The sequence below is a fragment of the Aulonocara sp. 'chitande type north' Nkhata Bay genome, linkage group LG3 (genome assembly GCF_057382095.1).
Source record: "Aulonocara sp. 'chitande type north' Nkhata Bay isolate Kocher_YH1m ecotype deep benthic linkage group LG3, A_spYH_male_GT1.1, whole genome shotgun sequence".
In the NCBI taxonomy this organism is placed as follows: domain Eukaryota; kingdom Metazoa; phylum Chordata; class Actinopteri; order Cichliformes; family Cichlidae; genus Aulonocara; species Aulonocara sp. 'chitande type north' Nkhata Bay.
In genome coordinates this window covers 17724197-17751441 of record NC_141346.1, presented here as the reverse complement: position 1 = coordinate 17751441, position 27245 = coordinate 17724197, and the positions used below count along the sequence as shown (strand labels likewise).

The following is a 27245-nucleotide window of genomic DNA, read 5'->3' as shown; positions in this document are numbered from 1 at the left end:
ACACGTACCCTAAAGCAGATGACTCGTAATCTGGAGAGGAAATGGCGTGTCACAAATCTAGAGGATCATCATTTAGCCTGGAGAAATAGTTTGCTGCTTTATAAGAAAGCCCTCCGCAAAGCCAGAACATCTTACTATTCATCACTGATTGAAGTAAATGAGAACAACCCCAGGTTTTTCTTCAGCACTGTAGCCAGGCTGACAAAAAGTCAGAGCTCTTTTGAGCCAACCATCCCTTTAACGTTAACTAGTAATGACTTCATGAACTTCTTCACAAATAAAATTTTTATCATTAGAGAAAAAATTACCAATAATCTGCTGCTCGAGTCCTCACTAAGACCAAAAAAGTGGACCACATCAGTCCAGCTCTGAGGTCTTTACACTGGCTGCCCTTCCGTCAGAGGATAGACTTTAAAGTTCTAATGCTGGTCTATAAAGCTCTGAATGGTTTAGGACCAAAATACATCAGTGACCTCCTGACCCAGTATGAACCTTCCAGATCCCTCAGGTCATCTGGATCAGGTCTTTTATCAGTTCCCAGAGTCAGAACCAGACACGGAGAAGCTGCATTCAGCTTTTATGCTCCTTATATCTGGAACAAACTCCCAGAAAGCCTCAGATCAGCTGAAACACTCAGTTTATTTAAATCCAGGTTGAAGACTCACCTATTCTCAGTTGCATTTGAATAAAGCACCAAATCCACACTTTTAAGCTTAAATTTCAAAACTTACATTAACTACTGATTTTATATACTGTTTTGTTTGTTTGTTTGTTAAGTGGGTTTAGAGCTCTAGGTAGCTCCCCAGCTGGGTCTAGACTGGGTCTAGAGAGTATTTTAAATTCAGGGAATTTAAAATAGAAAGTAGCTCGTCCACAGAAGGACTGGTAGCTCCCCTTACGATAAGGGTTCAGATCGCGCGAACAGGTGTGGGTCTAGAGCTCTGGGTAGCTCCCCAGCTGGGTCTAGACTGGGTCTAGAGAGTATTTTAAATTCAGGGAATTTAAAAAAGAAATTAGCTCGTCCACAGAAGGACTGGTAGCTCCCCTTATGATAAGGGTTCAGATCGCGCGAACAGGTGTGAATGTGAATGTGTGTGTTTAGTTAGTTTGTTTGTTTGCTTGTTTTAATCAATTTTAAATCATGCTTTTTATTTGTTTTTGTTTCTAATGTCTCTGTAAAGCACTTTGAATCACCTTGTTGTTGAATTGTGCTATACAAATAAATTTGCCTTGCCTTGCCATTTGCCACAGATGTAATAATATCTAGAGCTACTCTTAGTACCATTGATGTTAAGTTACTCTTTTTCTTCAATTGATCTTTCTGAGTTAACTTCAATAATTACTTCCTCCAAACCATCAACGTGTCTTTTAGACCCCATTCCTACAAAACTGCTCAAAGAAGTCCTGCCATTAATTAATTCTTCAATCTTAAATATGATCAACCTATCTCTAATGATCGGCTATGTACCACAGGCCTTCAAGCTGGCTGTAGTTAAACCTTTACTCAAAAAGCCATCTCTAGACCCAGCAGTCTTAGCTAATTATAGGCCAATCTCCAACCTTCCTTTCATATCAAAAATCCTTGAAAGAGTAGTTGTCAAACAGCTAACAGATCATCTGCAGAGGAATGGTTTATTTGAAGAGTTTCAGTCAGGTTTCAGAGCTCATCACAGCACAGAAACAGCTTTAGTGAAGGTTACAAATGATCTTCTTATGGCCTCTGACAGTGGACTCATCTCTGTGCTTGTCCTGCTAGACCTCAGTGCAGCGTTCGATACTGTTGACCATAATATCCTATTAGAGCGATTAGAACATGCTGTAGGTATTACAGGTACTGCGCTGCAGTGGTTTGTATCATATCTATCTAATAGACTCCAATTTGTTCATGTAAATGGAGAGTCCTCTTCACACACTGAGGTTAATTATGGAGTTCCACATGGTTCAGTGCTAGGACCAATTCTGTTTACATTATACATGCTTCCCTTAGGCAGTATCATTAGAAGACATAGCATACATTTTCACTGCTATGCTGATGACACCCAGCTCTATCTGTCCATGAAGCCAGATAACACACACCAATTAGTTAAACTGCAGGAATGTCTTAAAGACGTAAAGACCTGGATGGCCGCTAACTTTCTGCTTCTTAATTCAGATAAAACTGAGGTTATTGTACTTGGCCCTGAAAATATTAGAAATATGGTATCTAACCAGATTCTTACTCTGGATGGCATTACCTTGGCTTCCAGTAACGCGGTGAGGAACCTTGGAGTCATTTTTGACTAGGACATGTCCTTCAACGCACATATTAAACAAATATGTAAGACTGCTTTCTTCCATTTGCGCAACATCTCTAAAATTAGAAATATCCTGTCTCAGAGTGACGCTGAAAAACTAGTTCATGCATTTATTACTTCCAGGCTGGACTACTGTAATTCATTATTATCAGGATGTCCAAAAAACTCACTGAAAAGCCTTCAGTTAATCCAAAATGCTGCAGCAAGAGTCCTGACAGGGACTAGAAAGAGAGAGCATATTTCTCCTGTTTTGGCTTCCCTTCATTGGCTTCCTGTTAAATCCAGAATTGAATTCAAAATCCTGCTCCTCACATACAAGGTCTTAAATAATCAGGCCCCATCTTATCTTAATGACCTTGTAGTACCATATCACCCTATTAGAGCGCTTCGCTCTCGCTCTGCAGGCCTACTTGTTGTTCCTAGAGTATTTAAAAGTAGAATGGGAGGGAGAGCCTTCAGTTTTCAGGCCCCTCTTCTGTGGAACCAGCTTCCAGTTTAGATTCGGGAGACAGACACTATCTCTACTTTTAAGATTAGGCTTCAAACTTTCCTTTTTGCTAAAGCATATAGTTAGGGCTGGACCAGGTGACCCTGAATTCTCCCTCAGTTATGCTGCAATAGATGTCGGCTGCAAGGGGATTCCCATGATGCATTGAGTTTTTCCTTTCCAGTCACCTTTCTCACTCACTATGTATTAATAGACCTCTCTGCATTGAATCTCTGTTATTAACCTCTGTCTCTCTTCCACAGCATGTCTTTTATCCTGTCTTCCTTCTCTCACCCCAACCGGTTGCAGCAGATGGCCGCCCCTCCCTGAGCCTGGTTCTGCCGGAGGTTTCTTCCTGTTAAAAGGGAGTTTTTCCTTCCCACTCTCGCCAAAGTGCTTGCTCATAGGGGGTCATATGATTGTTGGGTTTTTCTCTGTATCTATGAAGCGCCTTGAGGCGACTTTTGTTGTGATTTGGCGCTATATAAATAAAATTGAATTGAATTGAATTGAATTGAATTGGTCGAGGTCGACCCCTCTAACTCAGGTGTGGGGGCCGTGCTGTCACAGCAACAGACAGGTAAACTTCATCCATGTGCTTTCTTCTCCCACCAGCTATCCCCAGCGGAACGAAACTACGACGTTGGAGACCGAGAGCTGCTGGCAATAAAACTCGCTTTGGAGGAGTGGCGGCACTGGTCAGAGGGCACGGCTCAACTCTTTGTCGTTTAGACTAACCATAAAAACCTGGCCTACCTGCAATCTGCCAAAAGACTCAACGCCCGACAAGCAAGGTGGGCCCTGTTTTTCACTGGATCACTGGACCTGGATCCCGAAATATCAAAGCAGACGCCCTGTCCCGTCAATTCTCAGCCTCAGATGGAAGGACCGTTCCTGCCTCCATTCTTCCTGCTACCTGCACTGTGGGCGGCATTGCCTGTGGGTGCCACACATTATTATGTATCTATCTGTTTTAGTCTAAGTGCCTTTTGTTTAGATGAACTGCTGGACTTCCAGACCAGCAGGAAGTCATTTATGGGGTCACACTCTGACCACACACACAGGCAAGGTACTCTTTGTTTGTATGTAGACATCATATGTTAATGAACCTATGTATATTCATGTAACCTCACTAAAAGAGCAGTGTTACGGGGGAGCGGACGAGAGCGACTGGGGTCAAGCGAAGGAACGGCGTTTGTCCGGTTCTCTCCCGTGCACGAGAAACATGAAGATCTTTGCCTACTCGTGTCTTGTTTTGCTGTGTAGGAAATTGTCCTTAACGTTCCATCGAATACGTTTACGCTACAAACCTATCGCTCTGTGCCCTCCTTCCAGGCCCCCGCCTCCTGCCCGGATTGTGGATGGCTTGCCCGCCTACTCGCACCCGCATCATGGACTCACGTTGCCGGGGGAGTGGTGTTCAATACCTAGTGGATTGGCAGGGGTATGGCATGGAGGAGCGTTCTTGGGTCCCGCGAGCGGCCATTTTGGATAAGCGGATGCTGCGGGAATTCCACCGTTCACATCCGGGTAAGCCTGGTGGGTCGCCTGGTGGGTCGCCGGGAGGCTCCCGTTGAGGGGGGGTACTGTCATGGTCCCTGTGCCTCAGTGGCTGACTCTGTGTTTGGCAAGATGTTTTGTTTGTTTTTCCTTTGCACTCTCTCTCCTCTGCTGGGGCAGTGCTCATTACGGGCTTCCACCCCTGGTCCACGCACCTGTGCTCACAGTCACACCTGCAGCCAATCCCAGCTGATTTGGAGCACTATTTATGATGAAGGACCTGTGTCATCCTTCGCTGGATCGTTGAGCCATCAGCGTCAGTCCCTCTGAACCATAACCTGAACCTGAACCTGTATCTGAATCAGTATCTGTGAGTTTGAGACTATCCCTAACCTGGACTTGTTTCTCTGTGTGTATATAGGTCTGCCCTGGACCCGAGTGAGTGTGTGTTTGGAACCCACTGGGAGCGTGTATTGGATTAATCCCCGTTTCTCCCTGGACCCTGGAGCCCCGGACCCTTTCCCCCGCTGCACTGTATATATATCCTCACCTGGTGTCTCACTGTAAATAAACGCACTTTCTCTTTGCCAAGGATACCTGGTCTGCACGTGAGTCCGTTTCAAACATTGTGACATAATTATTATATTCTTGTGGATTTCCTACATCTTTAGGCTGATATTTCTAACTAATCAGTTACTAGTTCTTAACTAAGCAAAGTGTTTCAGGTGGAAACAACTAGGAATGAAGAAGAGTTTTGAGAGTATAGTGTTTGTTTGTTTGTTTGTTTGTTTTTTTGGGGGGGGGGTCCACTAGTGTAAGTTAATGAGAAAATGACAATGATGGAAGGAGACAGTGATTCTGCCTCAACATAGCTAATGTTCTTAATTGTATGCAATGATAAACAAGATGCAAATAATAAAGAAGCATTTAAATGAATATGGACTTGGCACACAATGCACCCGACCCCTATGGCGCCTCCTGCGGGTGGTGGGCCTGCGGGAGGATGGGCCCATGTCTCCTCTTCGGACTGTGCCCGGCCGGGCCCCATGGACTAAGGCCCGGCCACCAGATGCTCGCCCTCGGGCACCCTCCCCGGGCCTGGCTCCAGGGCGGGGCCCCGGTAACTCTATCCCGGGCAGGGTAAACTGTTCCCTCGATATCCTTTTCATAAGGGTCTTCTGAATCGCTCTTTGTCTGGTCCCTCACCCAGGACCAATTTGCCATGGGAGACCCTACCTGGGGGCAAAAGCCCCCAGCCAACATAGCCCCTGGGATCCCTGGGACACACAAACCCCTCCACCATGATAAGGTAGCGATTCAAGGAGGAGCAAAAAAAGGTGCTTGCTTAGGCTGCTGCCCCCGCGACCCGGCCTCGGATAAAGCAGATGAAGATGGATGGATGGATGGATGGACTTGGCTTTTGACCCCTGATAAAGAGTACACTTCTACCTGTTCCCATGTCATACAGGACTGGTACATGAGGCTGCTGGATGGTAATGGGAAACACGGCTTCATAGTTTTCAAACTGGAAAGTGACTGAACACAAAAATAACATTTGTTTAGGTTCAGAACAAGCGGGACTTTTGTTTGAAGAAAAATAACAAAGAAGCAATTCAGGACTCATTATTTCAGTTATTTTAAATATAACACACAGGACTCATACATTAATGCTAATGTAAAATGCACATGACATTTTGCAAATTCAATTGTCATTTAAAAATGGGGGTTATAGCTCTTCACATTTTTGACACATACCAAGGTCTCCAGTGTTTATATGGTAGATGGTGCTGGTATAGGACACTTTGGCCAGCAGGTCATTGAGGACCGACAAGGTGCTAGACTCAATAGTCAGTTTTGTCTCTCCAGAACCTGTGAATTCAAACCAAACAACTTTACATTAGCTTTAAAATGAAGTTTAATTGGTTATGGCTAAGTGCCAATAGATGTGACAAATTATATATTATTCACAGTAAATTAATACTGCTGGTAATTTCTCTGAAAGGACTTATAATATAACAGGAGTAGTCTTTAATTCAGAGTAATTTATTCTGACTAATTAGGAAAGTGGTTTTCCTAATTAAATTATTCACCCATCCATTCTCTTGTGCTTATCCTTATTGGGAGAACAGGGTGGGTCGCCACTCCGTCGTAGGCCTAACACATACATATACATAAATATATATACATATACATACATAGACATCTATTGGCACTCACATTCACAGGCAGTTTAGAATCACCAGTTAACCTAACCTCATTAACTGCATGTGTTTGGATTCTGGGAGGAAGCCAGAGTATACAAGAGAACCAGTGAAAACACAGAGAGAACATGCAAACTCCGCACAAAAATACAGTAGATGGTGGAGATGAATTTAGGACCTTCTTGCTGTGATGCAACAGTGTTAACTACCATGCTTCCATGCTGCCCAGCCAAAATACATTAGTTACTGATAACTGACAACAAGAATATGAAGTCCTGAACTTTACTAAATAAGATTCATGTAAAACCACCAATACTACGCTGATTGAGGGGACAAAATTTCTGAAATTGTATGGAGCTATGGAGGCAAGTTAAAGGGAAAACCATTATAACTTAGCAGGTGTAAAAAAAAAAAAAAAAAAAAAAAGTTTTGCAGGGTAGGATTTTTTAAAAGGTGTCAAGATACCTTGTAAGAAAAGGAATACATGTATATGTCTTTGTCTTCTAACTTTTATCAGTCTTTTGAGATTACAATTTTTATTTTACACAGATGTTATCTAAAAAAAAAAATAATATTGGCTAGCTTAATGTGCTACTGACAGGACTCACTCAAGTTAATCTGATCTTTGTGTTTAGTCAAGACTCTTGCCCATGCAAAAGATCACTCTTGTTTCGTGTTTGTTCAAGTTGAATTAGTCACTTGCCACAGTTTAAATTATTTGTAAATATCTCCAGATTGAATTAAGGTTTTAACTGATTACTCTGCTTTGTTTTGCCTGGGTCCCGCACTTGAGTCATGTTTAGGGCTGGGTATCGTCACTGATATCTAGAATTGATTAGATTCCGATTCACAAGGTCCTGAATAGTTTCAATCCACAATTTGATTCGATTCGATTTTAATCGCTGAAATTTTGCCTCAGTCAGAAATATTATAATTCTGATCAACTATCAGTACATTTCCATATTTTTATATCTATAAAAAGAAAGCTGACACTTGCAAGACTTAATCAAAGGTGTAAGCATCACAGCAGATGCCTTTGTGTCAAAAACACAGAAAAAGATGAAGGCGATTTTCCTGGCCTGGGATTTTATAGCAGATAACCTTATAAATATTCAAAAACAAAAGAAAGTCATTAACATTTGAACATTACCTGATTCTGCTAAACTGAAGCAGAGCAAAGTTACAGAGGTTTTATTAGTGATACAGCTAAGCATTTTGCAATTTTGCATGATTTTAGAAAGTTTAAATTTGTTCAGTAGCCTATTGGATAGCATAAATGACGTTTTCTTTTCGGAAGTAAGTAAAAGAAAAAAACTGTGGCCGACTGCGCTGTAAACAACGGTCGACGCAGTAGCGGTTTTTGATACGGGTGACACGGGCGGTTGCCCGGGGCAACATCGTGGTGAGGGGCGGCATCACGGGCATCGGCAAAAAAATAGAATTGCTCATACTCATGCTGCCCTGACATCAGCCAGCGCATACTGGAGATGGCATAGACACCGATTGGTTTTCTATCGCACATTTGCTGAGAGTAGGGGCGCCCTCCGTTTGCAAGGTGCACCTGCTGCTTGCAACACAGGGAGGAAAGGGCGGGGCTGCAGACTTATAATTTGAAACTATGTTTTTTCAAAATTCTATACGTGAAAAGTGAGTGCGAGAGCCCTGAAGTCAAAGTAAACTTTATTGTCATCTCCGCTACAGTCCAGTATATAGAGAGACGAGGCTCCAGTTACAGCAGTGCAAGTAAACAAACAATAAATATAAGAAGAGTAAGAAAATAAATATACACTTTAGGACTCGGGGTAAAGGGATCAATAACAATTTAAAATTTATAATTTACAGTTTGATGATTTAAAGTCTCACACACAACCCATTGAAAGGGGAGGGGGGCGGCTGCTTCCAAATAGAGCACATTTCATTCATAATGATGTAAATCCAAGCCCATTATGTCCTCACAATCTGAGTCCTCGGTTGTGTGAAATCCCAGAAATACACCTTAGACAAAGTGAATTTGTGAACTAAGATGTAGGTCTATTAGGTTAAGTTGTGGCGATCCTCGAGTTGTGTTCATACTGGAGTGCAAAATTAAAACCAGGAAGATGGACAAGAAATGTTCAAAGCCATCAGTTGCTCAGTTTAGAAAAAAATAGAAAAGGCAAGGCGGCGAAACGAGCAAAAGATACAGATAAGCAGATGTGTGATTGGATAATGGCAGGTCATCCTGAAACAATCAGAATCAGAATACTTTATTACTCCCTAAGGAAATTATGTGTGTTACAGTTGCTCCAAGAAGAAATGGTGAAAATAGTAACAGTAACAGACTAAACTCCAAACAATGCATTATGTTACAGATTTTAATATTAATTAGTCATTGTCAATTGTTGATTTGTCCTGTTCTCGTTGTATGACGAATTATGATGGCTGTTTGGTAGCCATTTGCATACAATGCATACTCTCTCTCCCTCTTCATGGCCCCTGCCCCAGCATACCCTCACCAGGTCTGTCCAGAATTTTCTGCCACAACTGATCATCAGGTGGCGCAATTCCCAGCACTCCACCCAATTAGGCTGAGCACTCTGAAGTGTTATTTGGCACACAGACCATAGCTGGACTGGCCTTTGGGCATACCTGGCATTTGCCCAGTGAGCCGATGGTGATTTTTCATTTTTATTTTTGTTTGTTTGTTTGTTTTTGTAACAGTATAAACAATGATAGCTGGTGGATTGGCCAGATACTGGCCGATGTGTAAAAATAACTCAGTTGTTTGGTAGTGGTTTCTACGGCGGAGCTTTCACAGAGGCCAGCAAGTGAATGAGCGAAAGGGAGGGAGAAGGAGAGACCCGAGGCGGCTGCCCCGGTCTGAGTGTCAGGTGAACTAAACTGCAGGTAAGAAGTTATGACCTGCAGTCTATCTGGGTCAAATATAAACCAAGTTTAGGTCGAGTTTATTTTCGTTGTTCTGACTTTTTACCGTCAGTTACAATAACTTATACTGCGTTCTAGCTAGCATGATGGAGTTTCTATACAGCTGGGTGGGTGCTATGATGTTACTGATAGTGAACTTTATTTTATTCACAAGGTTAGTTAGTAGAGTTGCCAATCGTCCCGTAATCAGAGAAAATATTACGTGTTTCGTATTGAGCTGAAAAGGAACACAGTATGTCCCGGACTTCAGCTACAATGGAAAAAGACACAAAGCTGGATTTATTATGCATCTTTACGCTGCACAGCTGCCTCTTCTTCTCTCATTCTCTCCCCTCCCTCTCCTGTTCCTACTTCAATCATGAAACTGATCAATGATCAGCTGATCGGCTTTTCTCTCTTGTTTGTTTATCGGCAACTTTGCACCAGAAAGAGGAAACCAGCGGATGTCGCGTTAATAAATAGCAGCACGTTTGATCAGCTGTTGTTAGAATGTATCTAATATTACTTTCTAGTATCAGCTGATGTTTGTAAAAGCTGCTGGTCATGATATCGGTATGGTTATCTGGTGAGAGGGAAACATGAAGATGAAACCACGAGATGTCCTTACTGAATCATCACAGCTGAACAGGTGATGGAGAAACAGGTTTACCTTTTAGGTTACATTAATGAGTTGAAGGGAAGTTATGACCTGTTTCTGAGAGACAAATAACCCCAGGATCCTTTTTTTACATAGCTGACAGCTGGTAACTGTGCAGGGGCGGGTCTAGCAAAGTTTTGCCAGGGGGCCAGTTAGGGCATTAACAGGGAAAGGGGCGCACAAAGAAATACTTGTCTTTCTTATTTTCATTTAAAATGTCTCACTTTTAATAAGTAATTATCTGAATATATATATTATATATATATATATATATATATATATATATATATATATATATATATATATATATATATATATATATATATTAGGGGTGCAATGATACTCGTATCAATATTGAACCGTTCGGTACACATATTTATTGAACAATACAAAATTTTTAATTTATTTTATCAACTTTCCTTCTGACAATGCTGTCTGTGTTGAGCGCTCAGTGGATCTGCGCTCAACAATGCAGCCTAGGCGGAGTAGTTGAACACAGATTCACTGAGCGCAGGGCAAGCTAGAGAGACAGATGTTAAGCTGTCGTTGCAACTTGGCAAATTGAACCTCCCCCACCCTAATTCAGATGTGGCGTTTGGAACTATTTTGGTCTTCATGTGACGTATGACCCTGAAGGTAAGCGCGTCATGGACTAAAGTAAAGTAAAACAGTATGTTGGATGTGCCACGCAATGCTCAATTACATTGGTTGGAACTAGTGTGTTAGCCCAGTTAGCTCGTTAACGCGTTGGTCATCCAGTCCTACGCACGGGGCGATCCGCGGTAGCTCGTTAATGGAGATTTGCCGTGTTGTGGCTTTAACGTCATTTCAATGAGATTAACGCTGACAGCACTAGTGGGAACACAACGAATATGACTGCACATTTACGCCGACATCATCCTAGTGCAAAGACAAGTGGAATCAGACAAAAACAACAAACATGCATGCTACAAACTTTACCCAAGTCATTTAGACAGCCGTTAGCACATGATTCTTTAATTTTAAAATTAAAGTTTATTTATCGGCCAGTGTGGGATGAAAAGGGGATGTTTTTCTGTTATTTTAGTATCTGCATTATTAGTTCATCAGAATCATATAATCAGCTTTGCATTAAACATTTATTGAAGCTTTTGACCTTACATTAACCTTTACATTACAGTGATTGTTATAACCTTAGGTTAATCTTTTCTTTACAGGTACCAGAATAATCATATGATCTTTCATTGCAGGTGTAACCATGATCATCTCACACATATTGCAGTTTGTTGCTCATTATAGAGTTGTGCTCAAGTTAATAAGGGTTAAAAGCTACAGTCAGCGCGAATGTCTGGCTGATCTATGGAGGGGAAAGGCTTTGAGCATAGAAGGCTGCACGCGCTTACACAACACTGATATCATGTTATTCTTGGTGATTCTGTATTCAGTTATAGCTTTTGTTATGTTTTAAGTAGTGGCAGTTGATTAAACAATATTCATTTAATATTACATACTTGATTCAGAGCATTACACACTGATCACCTTAATCAATTTGGAAATCCTTGTAGTTGCAATGTTGTGTCTCCGCAGGGGGACAGTTGGCTCCAGGAGACAGGTGGGAGTCAGTGTCTGTCCTCGGGAAGGAGCGAATGTTCTTTTCTGTGTTAAATAAACTGTCAACATTGATTGTATTGCACCTGTTTTACGCATGAAGGGGCGTTCTAATACCCTGATTTCATAAAACTATGGAAATGTGGTTTTTGAGGCGAGATCTGAGGCTGTCTGCGTACGGTGTCCATCTCCCACTCGTGTGATCATTAAAATCATTGTTTGACTCAACCCGGCCGGACCAGTGTTGTTCTTTGGGATTTTTCCTCTTGTATCCATCCCCAATATTTGAATCTGTAACACCAGAAACAACAGGGGAGTCCAAATTCAGAGGCTGTGTCCACCTGAGGACCCTGCCTTCGCGATCTAAGTGGGCCGGGTCCTCCGACTGCCAGGTAGACCTGGAAATGAGCGACTGTGAAATTGGACAGTCTAGCCTTCAGAATTACGTCACCGTCTGCTCCTTGCTGTCTAAATATAACCTGATGCTGGCGTAAATTTTCGTCCATGTAACACTTCTGTTTAGAAATGATTGAAAAAACTTTGCTAGATCCGCCCCTGCACAGTTACCAGCTGTCAGCCACGTAAAAAAGGATCCTGGTGTTATTTGTCAGAAACAGTTCATAACTTCCCTTCAACTCATTCATGTGACCTAAAAGGTAAACCTGTTTCTCCATCACCTATTCAGCTCTTCATGTTTCCCTCTCACCTGATATCCAAACTGATATCGTGACCAGCAGCTTTTACAGCTGTGGCTCCAGCAAACATCAGCTGATACTGGAAATTAATATTAAATAAATTCTAACAACAGCTGATCAAGCTTAAATGTGCTGCTGTTGTTTAGCGTGACATCCGCTGGTTTCCTCTTTCTGGCACAAAGTGGGCGATAAACAAACACGAGAGAAAAGCCGATCAGCTGATCATTGATCAGTTTCATGATTGAAGTAGGGGGTGAGAATGAGAGAAGAAGAGGCAACTGTGCAGCAAAGACACAGGAAAATCTCCAGCTTTGTGTCTTTTTCCATTGTAGCTGAAGTACGGGACAAACTGTGTTCCTTTTCAGCTCAATACGAAACACGTAATATTTTCTCTGATTACGGGATGATTGGCAACTCTACTAACTAACCTTATGAATAAAGTTCACGAACATAGCACCCACCCAGCTGTATAGAAACTTCGTCATGCTAGCTAGTACGCAGTATGAGTTATTGTAATTGACAGTAAAAAGTCAGCACAATGAAAATAAACTCCACCTAGACTCAGTTTATATCTGACCCAGATAGACTGCAGGTCATAACTTCTTACCTGAAGTTCAGTTCACCTGAGACTCGAACCGGCGGCTGCCTCGGGTCTCTCCTCCTCCTGCTTCCCTTTTCCCTCATTCACCTGCTGGCCTCTGTGTAAGCTCCGCCATAGCCACCACCAAACAAGTGAGTTATTTTTACACATCGGCCAGCTGGATGCTGGCCGATGTGTAAAAATAACTCTCAGCCCAAAGGTGTGTCACCACCTCTCATTGTTTATACCGTTATAAAAAAAAATCATCGGCCCATAAAGACGAAAAATCACCATCGGCCCATCGGGCAAATGGCCCAATGGCCAGTCCAGCTATGTAAACAACGATAGTATTCAGGAAGAAAACCAAACATTGCATATATTTTTTTATCATAACCTTGGTTTTACGTGGCCTATCAACACAATTTAAAAACTGGTATAAAGTCCACACTTTTTCTGTCAGTTGTTCCGTCTGTCCTGCTCACATCTCCAATGGTTGTACACGTTGTCATTAACACGGCTTCACTCCACATCAGCCACACCGCTTTTCCAGCAAAAACACCGGTGTCGGCACATAAGGACGCTGTCATAGCCTGTCAACGATGTTGATTAGCTCCGTATATACGAATGTAAATCACGTGATTGACTGGAGTATGGGATAAGGTGGCATCGTTTTAATCCCATACGGGAGCAGCCAGTCACTCACTGACTAACACTGCAAAACAGAATTGTTAAAGTTTTAATTTTAATTTAATTTCATGATAGATTTTTTTGTGCGCAACGCAGATTTTTTGTGCGCAGAGACCATGCCAGCAGTGCGCAATTGCGCACACGCGCAGCTTAGAGGGAACGTTGATGGTCGCCCCGGGAGATTTTTAGGAGGGGGCACTGAAATTCGGGATTCTCTCTCGGAAAAATCAGAAGGGTTGGCATGTATGAGTTTACATCACTGTCACAACAGCGTTTGTTTTCATTCAAATTTTTTATAGCTTTTCCTATAATACCTGGTGGGCCGATCTATAGTCAAAATGCCCGGGGCAATTCTTTTGTCCCAGTCCAGCCCTGACACAGACAAATGATAGTCAGGACCTTTTCCCCAACCGAAAGGCAGAGAGAAGCAACTTCTGATCCACTGGATCTCAAAGTCTGGAAAGAAAACCTGGTGGAGGGTGGAGGATTCAAGTATACTCCCCCCATAGGTAGTGGGCCACCATGGTTCAGGTGGTTGGGAAGCTCATCTGTAACTGAAAAGTTGCCGGTTCAATCCCCCAGCTCTCTCTGTCCTGGTCGTTGTGTACTTGGGCAAGACACTTTAACCTGCCGTTTACCAACGCTGGCCAGATGGCTTCTGTTAGTCTGCCCCCAGGTTACAACTGTGGTTTGTCTGTACCAGTGTGCGAATGTGAGAGAGTGAGTGCTATATAAATGCATTCCATTATTATAAGTGGATGGACCCATGTACAATAGGATGCAAAAGTTTGGGCAACCTTGTTAATAGTCATCATCATTTTCCTGTATAAATCGTTGGTTGTTACAATAAAAAATGTCAGTTAAATATATCATATAGGATATATATATATATATATACATACACACACACACATATATATATATATATATATATATATATATATATATACATACACACACATATATATACATATACATATATATATATATATATACATATATATATATATACTATATATATATATATATATATATATATATATATATATATACATAGCGTTTTGTGTTTTGTGATTATTTTCCTCTGTTCTAGTTATTCTGTGTCCTCCCCCTGGTGTCCGGTTCGGGTCCTAGATTTCCTGTTCTATTCTGAAGGTCTGTGTCTGTTGTCATTGTGTTCAGCTTGTGTCCTCCAGTCATCATGTGTATTCAGATCAGCTGTTCTTCCCTCCTGTGTGCGATTACCCGATTACCTTGTGTGTGTGTATATATAGTGGGTGTCGGTCTGTGTTTGTTGTCGGCTCGTCTGTGTTTCTTGGTATCCTGTTCCTTAGTCTGCGTCTCTCTGCTCCACTGTCCGTTTCGTTAAGATTTCAGGTTTGCTCTTTAGTTTCTCCCAGTTCAGGTTTCCTTTAGTTTGTCTCATGCTTCGTTGCCTGTTTTTGCCACCACCACTTTGTAAATAAACGTTACTCGTATCATCAGTTTGCTGCATTTTGGATCCTCCTTTTCCTCCACTCCACACGGCTCACTCCGCCAGCCGTGACAGATAGATAGATATAGATATAGAGAGATAGATATAGAGAGATAGATATAGAGATAGAGATATAGATATATAGATATAGATATAGAGAGATAGATATAGATATAGAGATATAGATATAGAGAGATAGATATAGATATAGAGAGATAGATATTGATATATAGATATTGATATATAGATATAGATATATACTTTCTGTAAATCCAATAAACTTCATTTCACTTATCACTGTGCGTGTCTCCTATATGATATATTTAACTGAATGTCATTTAACTGACATGACTTTTATTGTAGCAACCAGTGATTTATACAGGAAAATAATGACTATTAACAAGGTTGCCCAAACTTTTGCATCCCACTGTAGCTTCTTTGGGCTGAGGCCAGCTAGCCCCCATGGGCAAAGCCCTGGCTATCAGGTGTGGCTAGAGAAATTGAACTCAGAAGCTTGAGTCTTACAGTCCAGGCCACTAAACTAAACCCAGTCATATTTCAAGGACACTGAACAAGAGATATCCAACATCCATCCAAGCTCTGCACTGAGGTAATCCTCATATGATCAAACTTCCTGTATTCGGGGGTTGGTCCCACAGATCAACAAGTGCAATCCCCCACCTTCCCTCTTTTTGTTACCATTCAAATAAACTTCTCCAGTTTGAATGATATCCCAATGTAATTGCTGTAGATGCTGTATTGGTATGGATGAGTGTATCAATGTCACGTTCGTCATATAGTTTACTTTACACCCAGTTTTTACTTCTTCCACTCTTCAATGTTTCATCCAAAATAATTATATAAATATTAGCATTTTCTGTACAATGTTGACCCTTCTATCAGGGACATAGGAACAAAAAACATTGAAACAAAGAGAAAAAAGCAAGCTAATAATATGGTTTAAAAAAAAACCAATATTAATTTGGTACCAGTGTATATATAAATTTACCTTTGACTTGGAAACTCACCTTGAACAGTGGCCTCTGCAGTTGGAGTTTCTGTTGTTAGGACACCATTAGACACAGTTAAGAGAACCTATAATAGAAACACATGAATAAACTAAAAAGTGCTGTGAGTAATTTTAGCAATACCAACATTACTACCATCTCCACAAAACTGCACCACCCCTTAAGCTGTCTGTTTAAACCAGAAGAAAGCTTTAAAGTGAGAAGGCATTAGACATTAGTCCCGCCTTGTAGAGAACCTGACGCAAATACATATTTTTCATCATTCATATAGTTTTATTTAAGATTCAGTGCATATCAGATACATTACACAGCCCAAAGGTGTGTCATCTGTCTTGTTAAAGTGCAAACTAGTGGGAGATGCAAGTATGCTTCTTTATTATTTATTCTTGTCTTGTCTCAAGAACTAACAGCTATAACCACTCTGTTGCTCATGTCATACATCTCGTATCACAAATCTGGTGATTGCTTCTGGTTTTGACAAACCAGCAGGACAACTATGAATACATAGTTGACAACTATGCCATGGTTACGTGGTTCGGTCAGCTGAAAAAAAGGGTGGAGTGCCCACTCTGGGTCAGGGAAGAGTTCCTGCCCCAAGTGGAGAAATTGAAATATCTTGAGGTCTTGTTCACGAATTAGGGGAGAAGGGAGCAGGAGATCGACAGAGTGATTGGTGCTGTGGCTGCAGTGAGGTAGACACTGTACTGGTCTGTCGTGGCCATTGGAGGGCCAGCGCCAGTGCCAGCACCCATTCTGGTGGGCGGTCTGTTCCTCTGGCTAAAAGGCTCTCCTTTAACCCTGGTCGGGTTCCTACCAGAGCTTTCCTAGTTTCTCACCGTTCTCTGTACTTATGCTTGCTATGCCCTGCCAGCGACACGCATTACTCCTAACGTGCATATTCTTTTCCCCAGCCAGAAGAACTGTACTTGTTATGTTGGGGTTCGTGCTCTAATCCCTTTCACAGCTGGGGTTCCTTTCTGCTGAGAAAGGCCATCGTAGTCTAACCGCAAAACACCTACCTATATTATTTTCATCAATAAATCTGTTGACTCTACTAGGTATGTAACACACAATAACTTAAACTTTATTATACTTGGTTGGTTGGTTAATAATGCAAATTTTCATGTCAGTTTTAAATTACTGTACATGCATAACTTGCACAGATTTACATATATCACTAGCCAATACCAGTGTTAGCTGGTGAAATATAGGGTCTACTAAAATAAAATGACTAAAACTGAATAACAATGTGTTATGAAAGCCAGTACTGACTATGTAGATTGTATATCAAGCCTTGTTTGCCACACATGAATGCAATAATGCTTTTTTTGATAGTTAGTATACAGTATACAAATTAAACACACATATCTTTGAACTTTAGAAACATTCAGCAGCCATCTTTCATAAATCAGCCAACCTCTACCATTCAGTCAGGCAGATCTGGGTGAGATCTGCCTGTTTCTAATCTGTGATATCAGACCAACCTTATAGCTGTTTCCTTCTTCAGCATACAGACGTAAACCTGAAATTCAAAAATTACCTTCAGTGTCACTTAGTCCTTCTACTGAAATACACATATTCACATCATATTTTGAAATTACACAAGTGTTGCCACGTGAGTTCTTGAGGACACCTCAGCTATCTTTCACTCAGGTTTTTCTCAGTGGGTGAATGCCATAGGCATTCAACCTTTTGTGTTCCTGTTGCCCTATATTTTTAATCTTCTTATTATTCTAGTTGCTCCATTCTTTGTCCTTTGACTACTCCCACAGTTCTCAGGCTATTTTCACCATTCAAATTTTAAAAATTCTGCCATTTCTGTTCTTACCTGCTATATCTTTTGGTGTCATTACTTTTGTACTTTTGAAAATATTAAGCTTTTTGTGCTGTTTTTTTGTCCCAATGACATGATTGGGACCAATTCGATCTGACTACTGACAGCATAATTTTATAAAGTACTATGATCACTTTCATGTTAACAGTATCTTCATAAACAACTGTGAACCATGGCCTTGTTGCCTTCCTATTCTATTTGCATTTATATTTTTATAGGAACATAAAAACTAAAACATTGGTGACTGAAGCATATATTGAGCTTGAATTACCTGGTATTGCAGTTGCAGTCAAGGGTCGTACTATAACGCCCTGGATAGGATACTGCAGAGGAGAATTAGGCAAAGCAAAAAGTAGCTTGGATTGTATTGAATTAGTCCTGTTGAGGAGATGGAATTGGGAAAAATTACACAAAAGAATTTTGAGTACTCAGTAACACACACACACACACACACACTTTAAATTATTTTATTACTGAACTGTAAGTCTAACAGTTCCCGGAAAGCTCCCACTCATACATCCATCTTCTACCTGGCTTTGTATTGCTGGAACTCTTTAGCTCGTCGCTGCATTAATTCCTCATACTGGTCTTCTGGGATGCGGTCTTTGAGGATTGTAGAGCCATCAGGACAAGTGCATGGACCAGGTAAACGGTGTTGTGTGGGCAAAGATGACTTATAACTTAGAGATCCTGAAGAGTGCCTGTAATATGGAAGTCCTGAAGAGTCACAATTCAACATCAACATTTAAATGAACTACTACAGTCAAGTATAAAAGAAAGTATATCCTTATGTAATGTGATCCTTATGGCAGCCTCAGCATGGCCATCCTTTTCATCATTGGATTCCTTCTCATCAGTCATTTCTTGGTTTAAATTGCATGGATTATATTCCACCTTCAGATGCAGACAATTTCTCCTCTATCATCAGGGCTCAAACAAAGTACTTACGTTTACCTAATCAGGGCTCTAGAGTGCGACCAAATTTTTCAGTGGTGCGACTAAAAAAAAATATTTGGTTGCACCTGTGCAAAAAAAAAAAATCTGCAACCTTCCCTGTGGTCAACAACAGACACACATTTTGCCCCTATCGTGGACTAAACCAATCAGAGATAGTATGGGGCGGGACCTCTCTGATTGGCGGTGGTCCAGTTGAAAGTGCAGGTGGAAGTGGGAGGTGAGTAGCTTGAATAAAGCGATATCAATTCATTAAATCCTGAATCGACTTTTAAATATAACTGTGTTTTGCCAGAAACGCCAGATTCTCAGATTAAAGCTCACAAAACCATTTCAACAACAACCAAACAGCAGATGAGAGCAGGTACACGGACTCCACACAAAGATGTAAACACAGAGCGGACCGACGCATCAGAATCAGCTTCGTCTTTCTCGGCTTTCTCACCCGACGGCCCGTAGACGGACACGCTGTCAGAGCTTAACGATCCTGATGCGTCCGGTCCGCGCTGTGATTACGTCTTTTTGCGCTGATTCTGAGCTGCAGGTTTTGTTTCTCTCCAACCAAAATTCCCCAGCCAGCAGCAAAAGAAGCAGCAAACTACGCTTCACATTTGATCAATGTCGTCATGAATTTTGCTGTTTTGCTTCCATGACTATTAAAATCACACTTCATGCACAGCTAGCTCTCTCTCTCTGTACTTCAAGAACAGTTTCCCGTCTCCAATCTCTGTTTTCTGTATTATTCATTCACTTATTACCCACCAGTCTACCGTTGTTTACAGCGCTGTGGCTGCTGTCTTTTTCTTTTCTTTTTCTTTTTTTCACTTAAATGACCTCGGACAAGAAAGCCTATTTTTTCTGTTGTTCAATACTGAAGAAATTTAAACTTCATATGCAGAACATTGTAGAATATTTTTAAGGTTATCTGCTATAAAAAGCCAGACCAGGAAAATCTCCTTCATGTTTTTCTGTTTTATTCTCAGTTACTTTCACACAAAGGCATCTGCTGTGATGTTCACAATTCTGATGAAGTCAGTACTGATAAATGATCAGAATTATAATATTTCTGACTGTCTGAGGCTAAGCTGAATCGAATCAGGACTTTGAAAACCAGAATCGAATGAATTATAGAAATCAGTGATGATACCCAGCCCTAGTGAGCAGCCTAGGCACGACAGAAGTGGATGTAGCTGTAATAGGAAAAGAACTATTGCTAACTTTTCTGTTAAGTTAAGGCCTGATCCTTCTGAAATTCATAGCCAGTGCTCTGACACGGTGTCATCAATCGTTGAATGCTGAAAAAGCACAATGTATCCAGAAAAACACATTATATCATATAAATTATTATAAAATTTGTTTGCGCCTAACTTTTGTGCCGGTACGCCTAACTTTTTAAAGTTAGTCTAGAGCCCTTCTAATGCATCCCCACCATCAGTTTCCTGGCCTGTCTCCTCCTCACCAGTGTAGTGATCAAATACATAGTAAAGAGCTTCACTTAGGTTATATATCGCCTTGTCATGGTGCTGACACCCAGTGACCTGTGAGCAAGGCCTCAAAAAAGCATTGTACACCAAATCTATGAGAAATGTTCAATGATACAATGATACTGCCAACAGAGGAGTCGTTCTCTTGGAAGTGAGGCTCTATTGGGCAAACATTTCCAGAGTAGTTGCTAGGGAACCCATTGTGTGTGTGTGTGTGTGTGTGTGTGTGTGTGTGTGTGTGTGTGTGTGTGTGTGTGTGTGTGTGTGTGTGTTTGTTTACGGCCATCTGAACTCAGTTATTTACACTAATTGTTGTCTCCACCATTCATTTCTAGTGATTGGTCATTATTGACCGGAAACAGTAAGTGTACAATTGTTGAATAAAATGAATTAGAGATCATTCACGAATCTCCCAGAATATTTCTAAACATATATGCAGTTCTCTCTACAATGATCGTGACAAAGACACTATCAAAAAATACATCCATCCATTTGCTTCCGCTTATCCTTTTCAGGGTCGCGGGTGGCACTGGAGCCAATCCCAGCTGTCATAGGGCAAGAGGCAGAGTACACCCTGGACAGGTCGCCAGTCTGTCACAGGGCTAACACACAAGGACAGACAACTGTTCGCACTTAAATTCACTCCCACATTCACAACTATGGACAATTTAGATTGTTCAGTTAACCTATCCCCACAAACTGCACGTCTTTGGACTGTGGGAGGAAACCATAGGCATTCCCCCTGGGAGAACCAACACAAACAAGGGGAGAACGGCCTGATGGTGGAATTGAACTCAGGACCCTCTTGCTGTGAGGAAACAGCACTAACCACTGTGCCACCGTGCTGACCCCACTATCAAATAATCAATACATAATTGACGTGCAGACTATCAGGGTTTTACAAATCTTGTGCACTGGTCATTTTCAGCACAGCACTGTTTTAGCTACATCAGTTTATCCTTCTCACTCAGTTGCTTCAGTCTATTTGCCATGAAAAGAAAAATGTGTACCGTACATATCATATTTTTATGTCCACACACACACACACACACACACCACAAGGATACAGGAATACTTTACCTTTGTTTTTTGTAGGCTAGCACACTTGTCCCATCACACAAATTCCCGAAATAGAATGCAAACATAATGATCAGCATGCCGACAACAGCAATCACAAAAAGCTTTGAGCTTGTATAGGCGGACATCTGTCGATACACACAAACACACATTATAGTAGATTAATTAACAAAGGCAAAATCTTTACCATCTAAATAGTTACATTTTGCAAATCAGTCATATAAAACATGTTATGTCTTGACTCACATCTTAGATATGATTGAACATGTATAAAATGAACAAAAACTTTCTTTTTTTTTACATTTTTACTTTTTTTTGCCTCTGTAAAAAATTCATCCTGCCTTTCATGTCTCTCAGTTGAAGCTCTGTGTGTTATTACCAAAAAGTAATTTCCAGTACTTGCCAGAAATATTTAAGCTGTTGTAAATCACTTGTCAACATTTTGATGTCTTTTATTTATTCGGGTGAACAGTCTCATTTACATTAGAAATGTGTTTTTGAAGAGTCAGCTGACCAAGGGGCCAGCAGAAATTGAAGAATAATATAGCAGTAGCATAATGATAGTGGGCAGAAAAGACCCAAATGAATAAAATTTAGACACAATATCATGGAATCATAAAGATACTTGCGACACAAGTTATTTCTTTATTTTATATATAAGCCTTTTGTAAAGTAAATTATCTATAATCGGTTTACCAATATAAAAAGATATATTACACATAAAAAAAACCCCAGAAAAACAGAAACACTGGAAAACACATTTTGACAGTTTATTGCCTGTATCTTTCAATACTATAAGTCCTTTTGGCTGTCAAGGGGCTCATGGGATTGAAAGAGATTAGTCCATTAGTCCAGGCAGTATGTCAGAATTAGCGCCATCTGCCTGTGTTCAGACAGACTGCAATTTTAAGGCGCAATTCATTTTTGCTTTGTCTGTTTGAAAATAAATAACTGCAATAATTTCAACTAAAAGAATGTTGTTTTTATCATTGCAAACTAGCTCTGCACAAGTAGGATCAAAATGATTATTTTGGAAAAATATTGAGATCAGAATACTTAATTATGTGGATGCTTTAAGCATCCACACTATTGAGTTCCTGTTTCTCTTTATTGTGTGGATGCTTTAAGCATCCACACTATTGAGTTCCTCTTGGGACTTCCGTACACTTTTTGGCACTTAACTACTTCCACAATTTTCAGCCGGTTTTCACCGTTCAAATTTTAAACTATTCTGCTATTTCTGCTAATGATGGCTGTGTCTTTTGGTATTTTTCACTATTATACTTTTTAAAATATTAAGCTTAATTTGTCCCATTGAAATGAATGGGAAACTTCTGCAATTCTGCTAAAATTTTCTTGTTTTTGAAACTTAACTACTTCCTCATATTTTCACGTAGAACAACCATTCAAACCTCAAAATGTTCTCAAATTATTGGGCTATTCAGGTATAAATCAGCTTTTTCAAATCTTTTACCGTTTTACTTTTATGCCTATTAAACAACACTGGAAGTCCCAGGCTTTTCTAACCCTCTGTCAGCCAAGTGGAAGCTAAATTGGGTAGTCTTTTAGCATAAATTCATATGTAAATTAGGTCGTTTAGGTCGTGAGAAGTGGGGGAGTGGGGGTGTGTGAATGATTGCTGATTTCTAACTGCCAACTGCCTTTTTGTTTGTGTGTGGTGGTCGGGAACTGCTAAAAGCTGTGAACTTCCTTTTGTGTTGAGGTGGATGCAATTGTCATCTTGCAATGGGGGGGGGGGGGGGGGGGGGGTTACTAGGGTTCCATCACTACATGACTGCTGGTCAGCAAACCTGGGAAACCCACAGATCATTGGAACTATGCCACAAAACCGCTTCCAAGACATCATGCAACATCTACGCTTTGATGACAGGTCCCCAACAAAGGACATACACGCATGTGTGTTGATTGTGTCCTTGGGCAAGATACTTCACCCGTTGCCTACTGGTGGTGGTCAGAGGGCCCGGTGGCGCCAGTGTCCGGCAGCCTCGCCTCTGTCAGTGCGCCCCAGGGTGGCTGTGGCTACAATGTAGCTGCCATCACCAGTGTGTGAATGTGTGTGTGAATGGGTGGATGACTGGATATGTAAAGCGCTTTGGGGTCCTTAGGGACTAGTAAAGCGCTATACAAATACAGGCCATTTACAGGCCATTTGATTTCTCCCTAAGATGGCAAACTGAAACACTCCAAGTTGGTGACTTTTGGAGATTTATTTCCCTGGATGATTGAGAATGCATCAAGACGAAAACAAAAGGAAGTTCACAGCTTTTAGCAGCTCCCCCACCCCCTCATTCACACACCCCCACTCCCCTCCCTCCAGAATTCCCAGGTAACAACCTAATTTACATATGAATGACTAGCCAATTTAGCTTCCACTTGGCTGAAGCTAAAGCCTAGCTAAAAGCCATTTGGCTGGTAGGAGGGTTTTAAAGGTAGAAAAGCCAACTGGCTGCTCTCTGGGGCTCTAAGTGTTTTTAAAGTTTTCAGTTTCAAAATTGTGATTTTTCACAAAATACATGGGTTGTTATGGTTGCTATGCACTTGGCTTCCAGTGTGCCACTGAAGGTTTTGCAGTCTTCTCTTCATGTCCGAATAACTTCTTACTACTTGCTCAATTTTCACTCAACTTCCGCAAATTATACATCAAAACGTAGGTATTTTTGCTGGCTTTCCGAAAATGTCACTGTCATTGTTGTGGGATTTATAGAATTTTGGCAAATCTCCTCAGACCAACACAAAGTCGCAAAACTCTCCATAGAAAGTCAATGGAGAGCTTGTTCAAAATCACCGCTTGATTTCTGTAATGACAGGCATATTCGAATCGTCATATCTCCTTAACGAAGCAAAGTTAAGACATAAGGCTTGTCCCAGTATATCTTCAGACACTCCTGACGCTCACAATTCAAGAATTGTTTTCTCACCTATTACTGTTCTGAAATGAGTTAGACTTGTTTGACGGTAGGAAATTCGTCCTTCGCTCAGATTTCGTCAGATTTCAAACTCTGGAAATGAACCACTTTTTTCTCTCGTCATGTCCTTTTAATGGATTTCCACAGAGACCTGAAAATTTCCATGACTGCTCACCAAAGCTTGCTGTCTCTTACGGTGAAAGAATGATATTGATAGGGAAGTCGTCATTATGAGAAAGAGACTACAAAGTTCTTCTAAGTTCTTACATTTTAGCAAAGTTCTTACAATTTCTGCAACTTTTCAGCTTTTTCAGCTAGTTTTTGATACAGCTTCAGCTTTAAAGCATCCACACTGCATTTTCGCAGGAAATGCAAATTTTTCTAGTTTATTTTCCATGAGTCACCTTGGCACAGGTAGTCTCACTGCAAGTTAGGTATGTGCCAGTCTTACCAAGTTTTACACGACGCTCAACCCAGACCTGTTTAAGAGTTCTTAATTTTATTATGCTTTTTACGAGGGAAACTGGTTGGTTTTTCCACCTCTTATATGTGGTTAGAGGACACACACGCGCGCGCACACACACACACACCTGTAAGGCAGTTTTGAATAGGAGATTACAATGTAATCCTATATCTTCAGTGACTGAAAAAACAAGTATTTGCTAAAGAGGTGTGCCTTTTTTTGTTCTTGTTAATACGTTTCTGTATGCACTCATAAGAAAACATATGGAGACCCACAGGCTTTAACCATCTGAAATCTTTTTAAAAATACTCTAAGAAATATATAAAATATTCCAAGTCTCCACAGATGAGGGAAACAATAATGATCAAAATAATTTACACACAACAAAAACTATTTACAGTTTTACTTTTTTCTGTGCTCAGAAAAAAAATGTGTGCTTTGACCCAAAACATTTAAAGCACACCATGATATTAAGGTAAAAAAAAAAGAAGACTTTCATTGGCTGCATATTTAAAGACAGAGTACAGTTACCTGGAGTAAGATTATTCATATGACATAACGATCCAGAAATTTAGTTTTAAGGTGAAACCTCAGGGGAGAGCCACTACCTCTTGCTTGCCTCAGTGATACAACGTTTTATGTGTAGAGTTGGTCAATCAGCATTTTCTGAAGCTTGTTTTGACCATGTTTACGTGCCAAAAAGCCTGAACACATGGGTTAAATAGCTGTCCAGCAGGTGTACCTAATAAAGTATATAAATATAAAAGTATGGGCTTCTTTCCCTTTTTGTGGTAAAGGACTATTTACTTCAAAGACAAACTTCCTTGACAGGTGCATGATTAAACAAAACTAATGAATACCTACAGCGCCAGAATCAGAAAGTATCAGAAAATTTTAAATTACATAACTTTATTATGTAATTGCAAAGATATTGGGTTTTTATATTTGAGTATGTCAAAAGTATAGATAATAGCTCATTTCCTACCTCTTCTTCCTGCTGTTTATGGAGCTACAATAAGAAAAAGTGATGAGCGAGCAATGAAAAGCCGTTCTTGAAAAACTTGAACAACTTGAATGTAATTGTTGAAAAGTTTGCACACTATGAAAGGTGCGGTGTTCTTCTTTTCAGGTAAATGATGTCACAGAAGACAATATAGTGTTACGATGTGGTACGATAAGGAGGCGGAACCACTGAGCAAGGTTAAAAACAGCAGAATAAAAGCTCAACCAACTGTTCTGATACACCCACACAGCTCCATGCTTTAAAAAACATGGTGAAAAAACCCAAACAACAAAACCAAAGTCTGAATATATGTCATTTAACTTTTCTTGTTGTTTTAGATAATTTGTGGATTTTGGTCCTTGTGTAGCAGTATGTAGTATGTGCATGCACGAAGAATAGCAGTACAAATAAGCAGATATTTCTCTCTCAAAACATTCAGGTACATAAAGGTAGTTTTCAGCATAACCAGTTTTCATTGTAGCCAACAGCTTTTTTTTGAGTCAGGCGTCAGTTGTTCCCCTGACAGTGTGACAGTACAGCTAATTTGACTAGATGGCTATGTGAAATTTACAGGTCCTTTGATGCAACAGTAAACACGAAAGACTGGAAAACTCAGCATAAACACTCAGAAATTAAAGTACAGAAATGTACCTATAGCGGTACAATGTCACTAGGGTGGTACCCTCTAAGGTACCGTTCTGTAGCCTAAACTGTGGGTACTGATTTGTACCCTTGTAATTTGTACTTTTTACATGTCAAACCTGTACTTTAAAGGGCAAAGTTGTACCCTTAGTATAAAGTACAAAAAAGAACCCTTAAAAGGGACAAAAATGTCTTTCTAAAGGTTCAGTATCTACACACAGATTTCCTATATTTTCCCTCTCAAGATTTGAAAAATTGAAGATACAAAGTCAAAAGTACTTGTCACATTTATTACCTTCTTAAATACATTGCTTATCTGTTACATGCAAACTGTTATCAACAGAGTATGTGTCATAGGCTGCAACATCAATTTAATATGTTGGCATTATTACATTTGGCTCAATGCTTACATACATGTGTAAAAAGGAAAATGTACGAGCTGTGAAAACTGTTTCTGAAAGAATGACGAGTAGACTGATATGAAATATTCCTTTATTGGAATAGCCTTAAACAGGCTGACTTCTGCTAAATGGATCAAACTGGGCAGAAAGTATACAAACACATAACACTAAAGCATCTTTCTTTCAGCTTAACGAGTGAACCGTCAGCTCGTTCAAACACACTTTAAAGTTCATTTTGCTCGACACCACCGAACAGAGGCAGCAATATAACATAGCTAACATCAACATTGCAGTGAATCCTGCTTATGCCGTGATATTCAGGACTGCAAACCAAGCAGCATCACTGACTTTCAGCCTGTTGTGTT

The 27245-nt window shown here is 40.5% G+C and overlaps 1 protein-coding gene across 1 annotated transcript in view; it reads right to left on the bottom strand.

The window, feature by feature from the left end:
• Positions 1-26223, bottom strand: part of LOC147334284 (beta-1,4 N-acetylgalactosaminyltransferase 2-like) — a 122543-nt gene extending 96320 nt beyond the window's left edge. The window contains exons 1-9 of the mRNA XM_086286545.1: positions 26159-26223; position 25144; positions 21448-21572; positions 18460-18630; positions 18201-18307; positions 17580-17617; positions 16096-16162; positions 6037-6150; positions 5731-5817 (exon numbers count right to left, since the gene is read on the bottom strand). Coding sequence (XP_086142671.1) covers positions 5731-5817; positions 6037-6150; positions 16096-16162; positions 17580-17617; positions 18201-18307; positions 18460-18630; positions 21448-21572; position 25144; positions 26159-26223 — 775 coding nt within the window. The remainder of the gene's footprint in view (positions 1-5730; positions 5818-6036; positions 6151-16095; positions 16163-17579; positions 17618-18200; positions 18308-18459; positions 18631-21447; positions 21573-25143; positions 25145-26158) is intronic.
• Positions 26224-27245: the final 1022 nt, after the last annotated feature.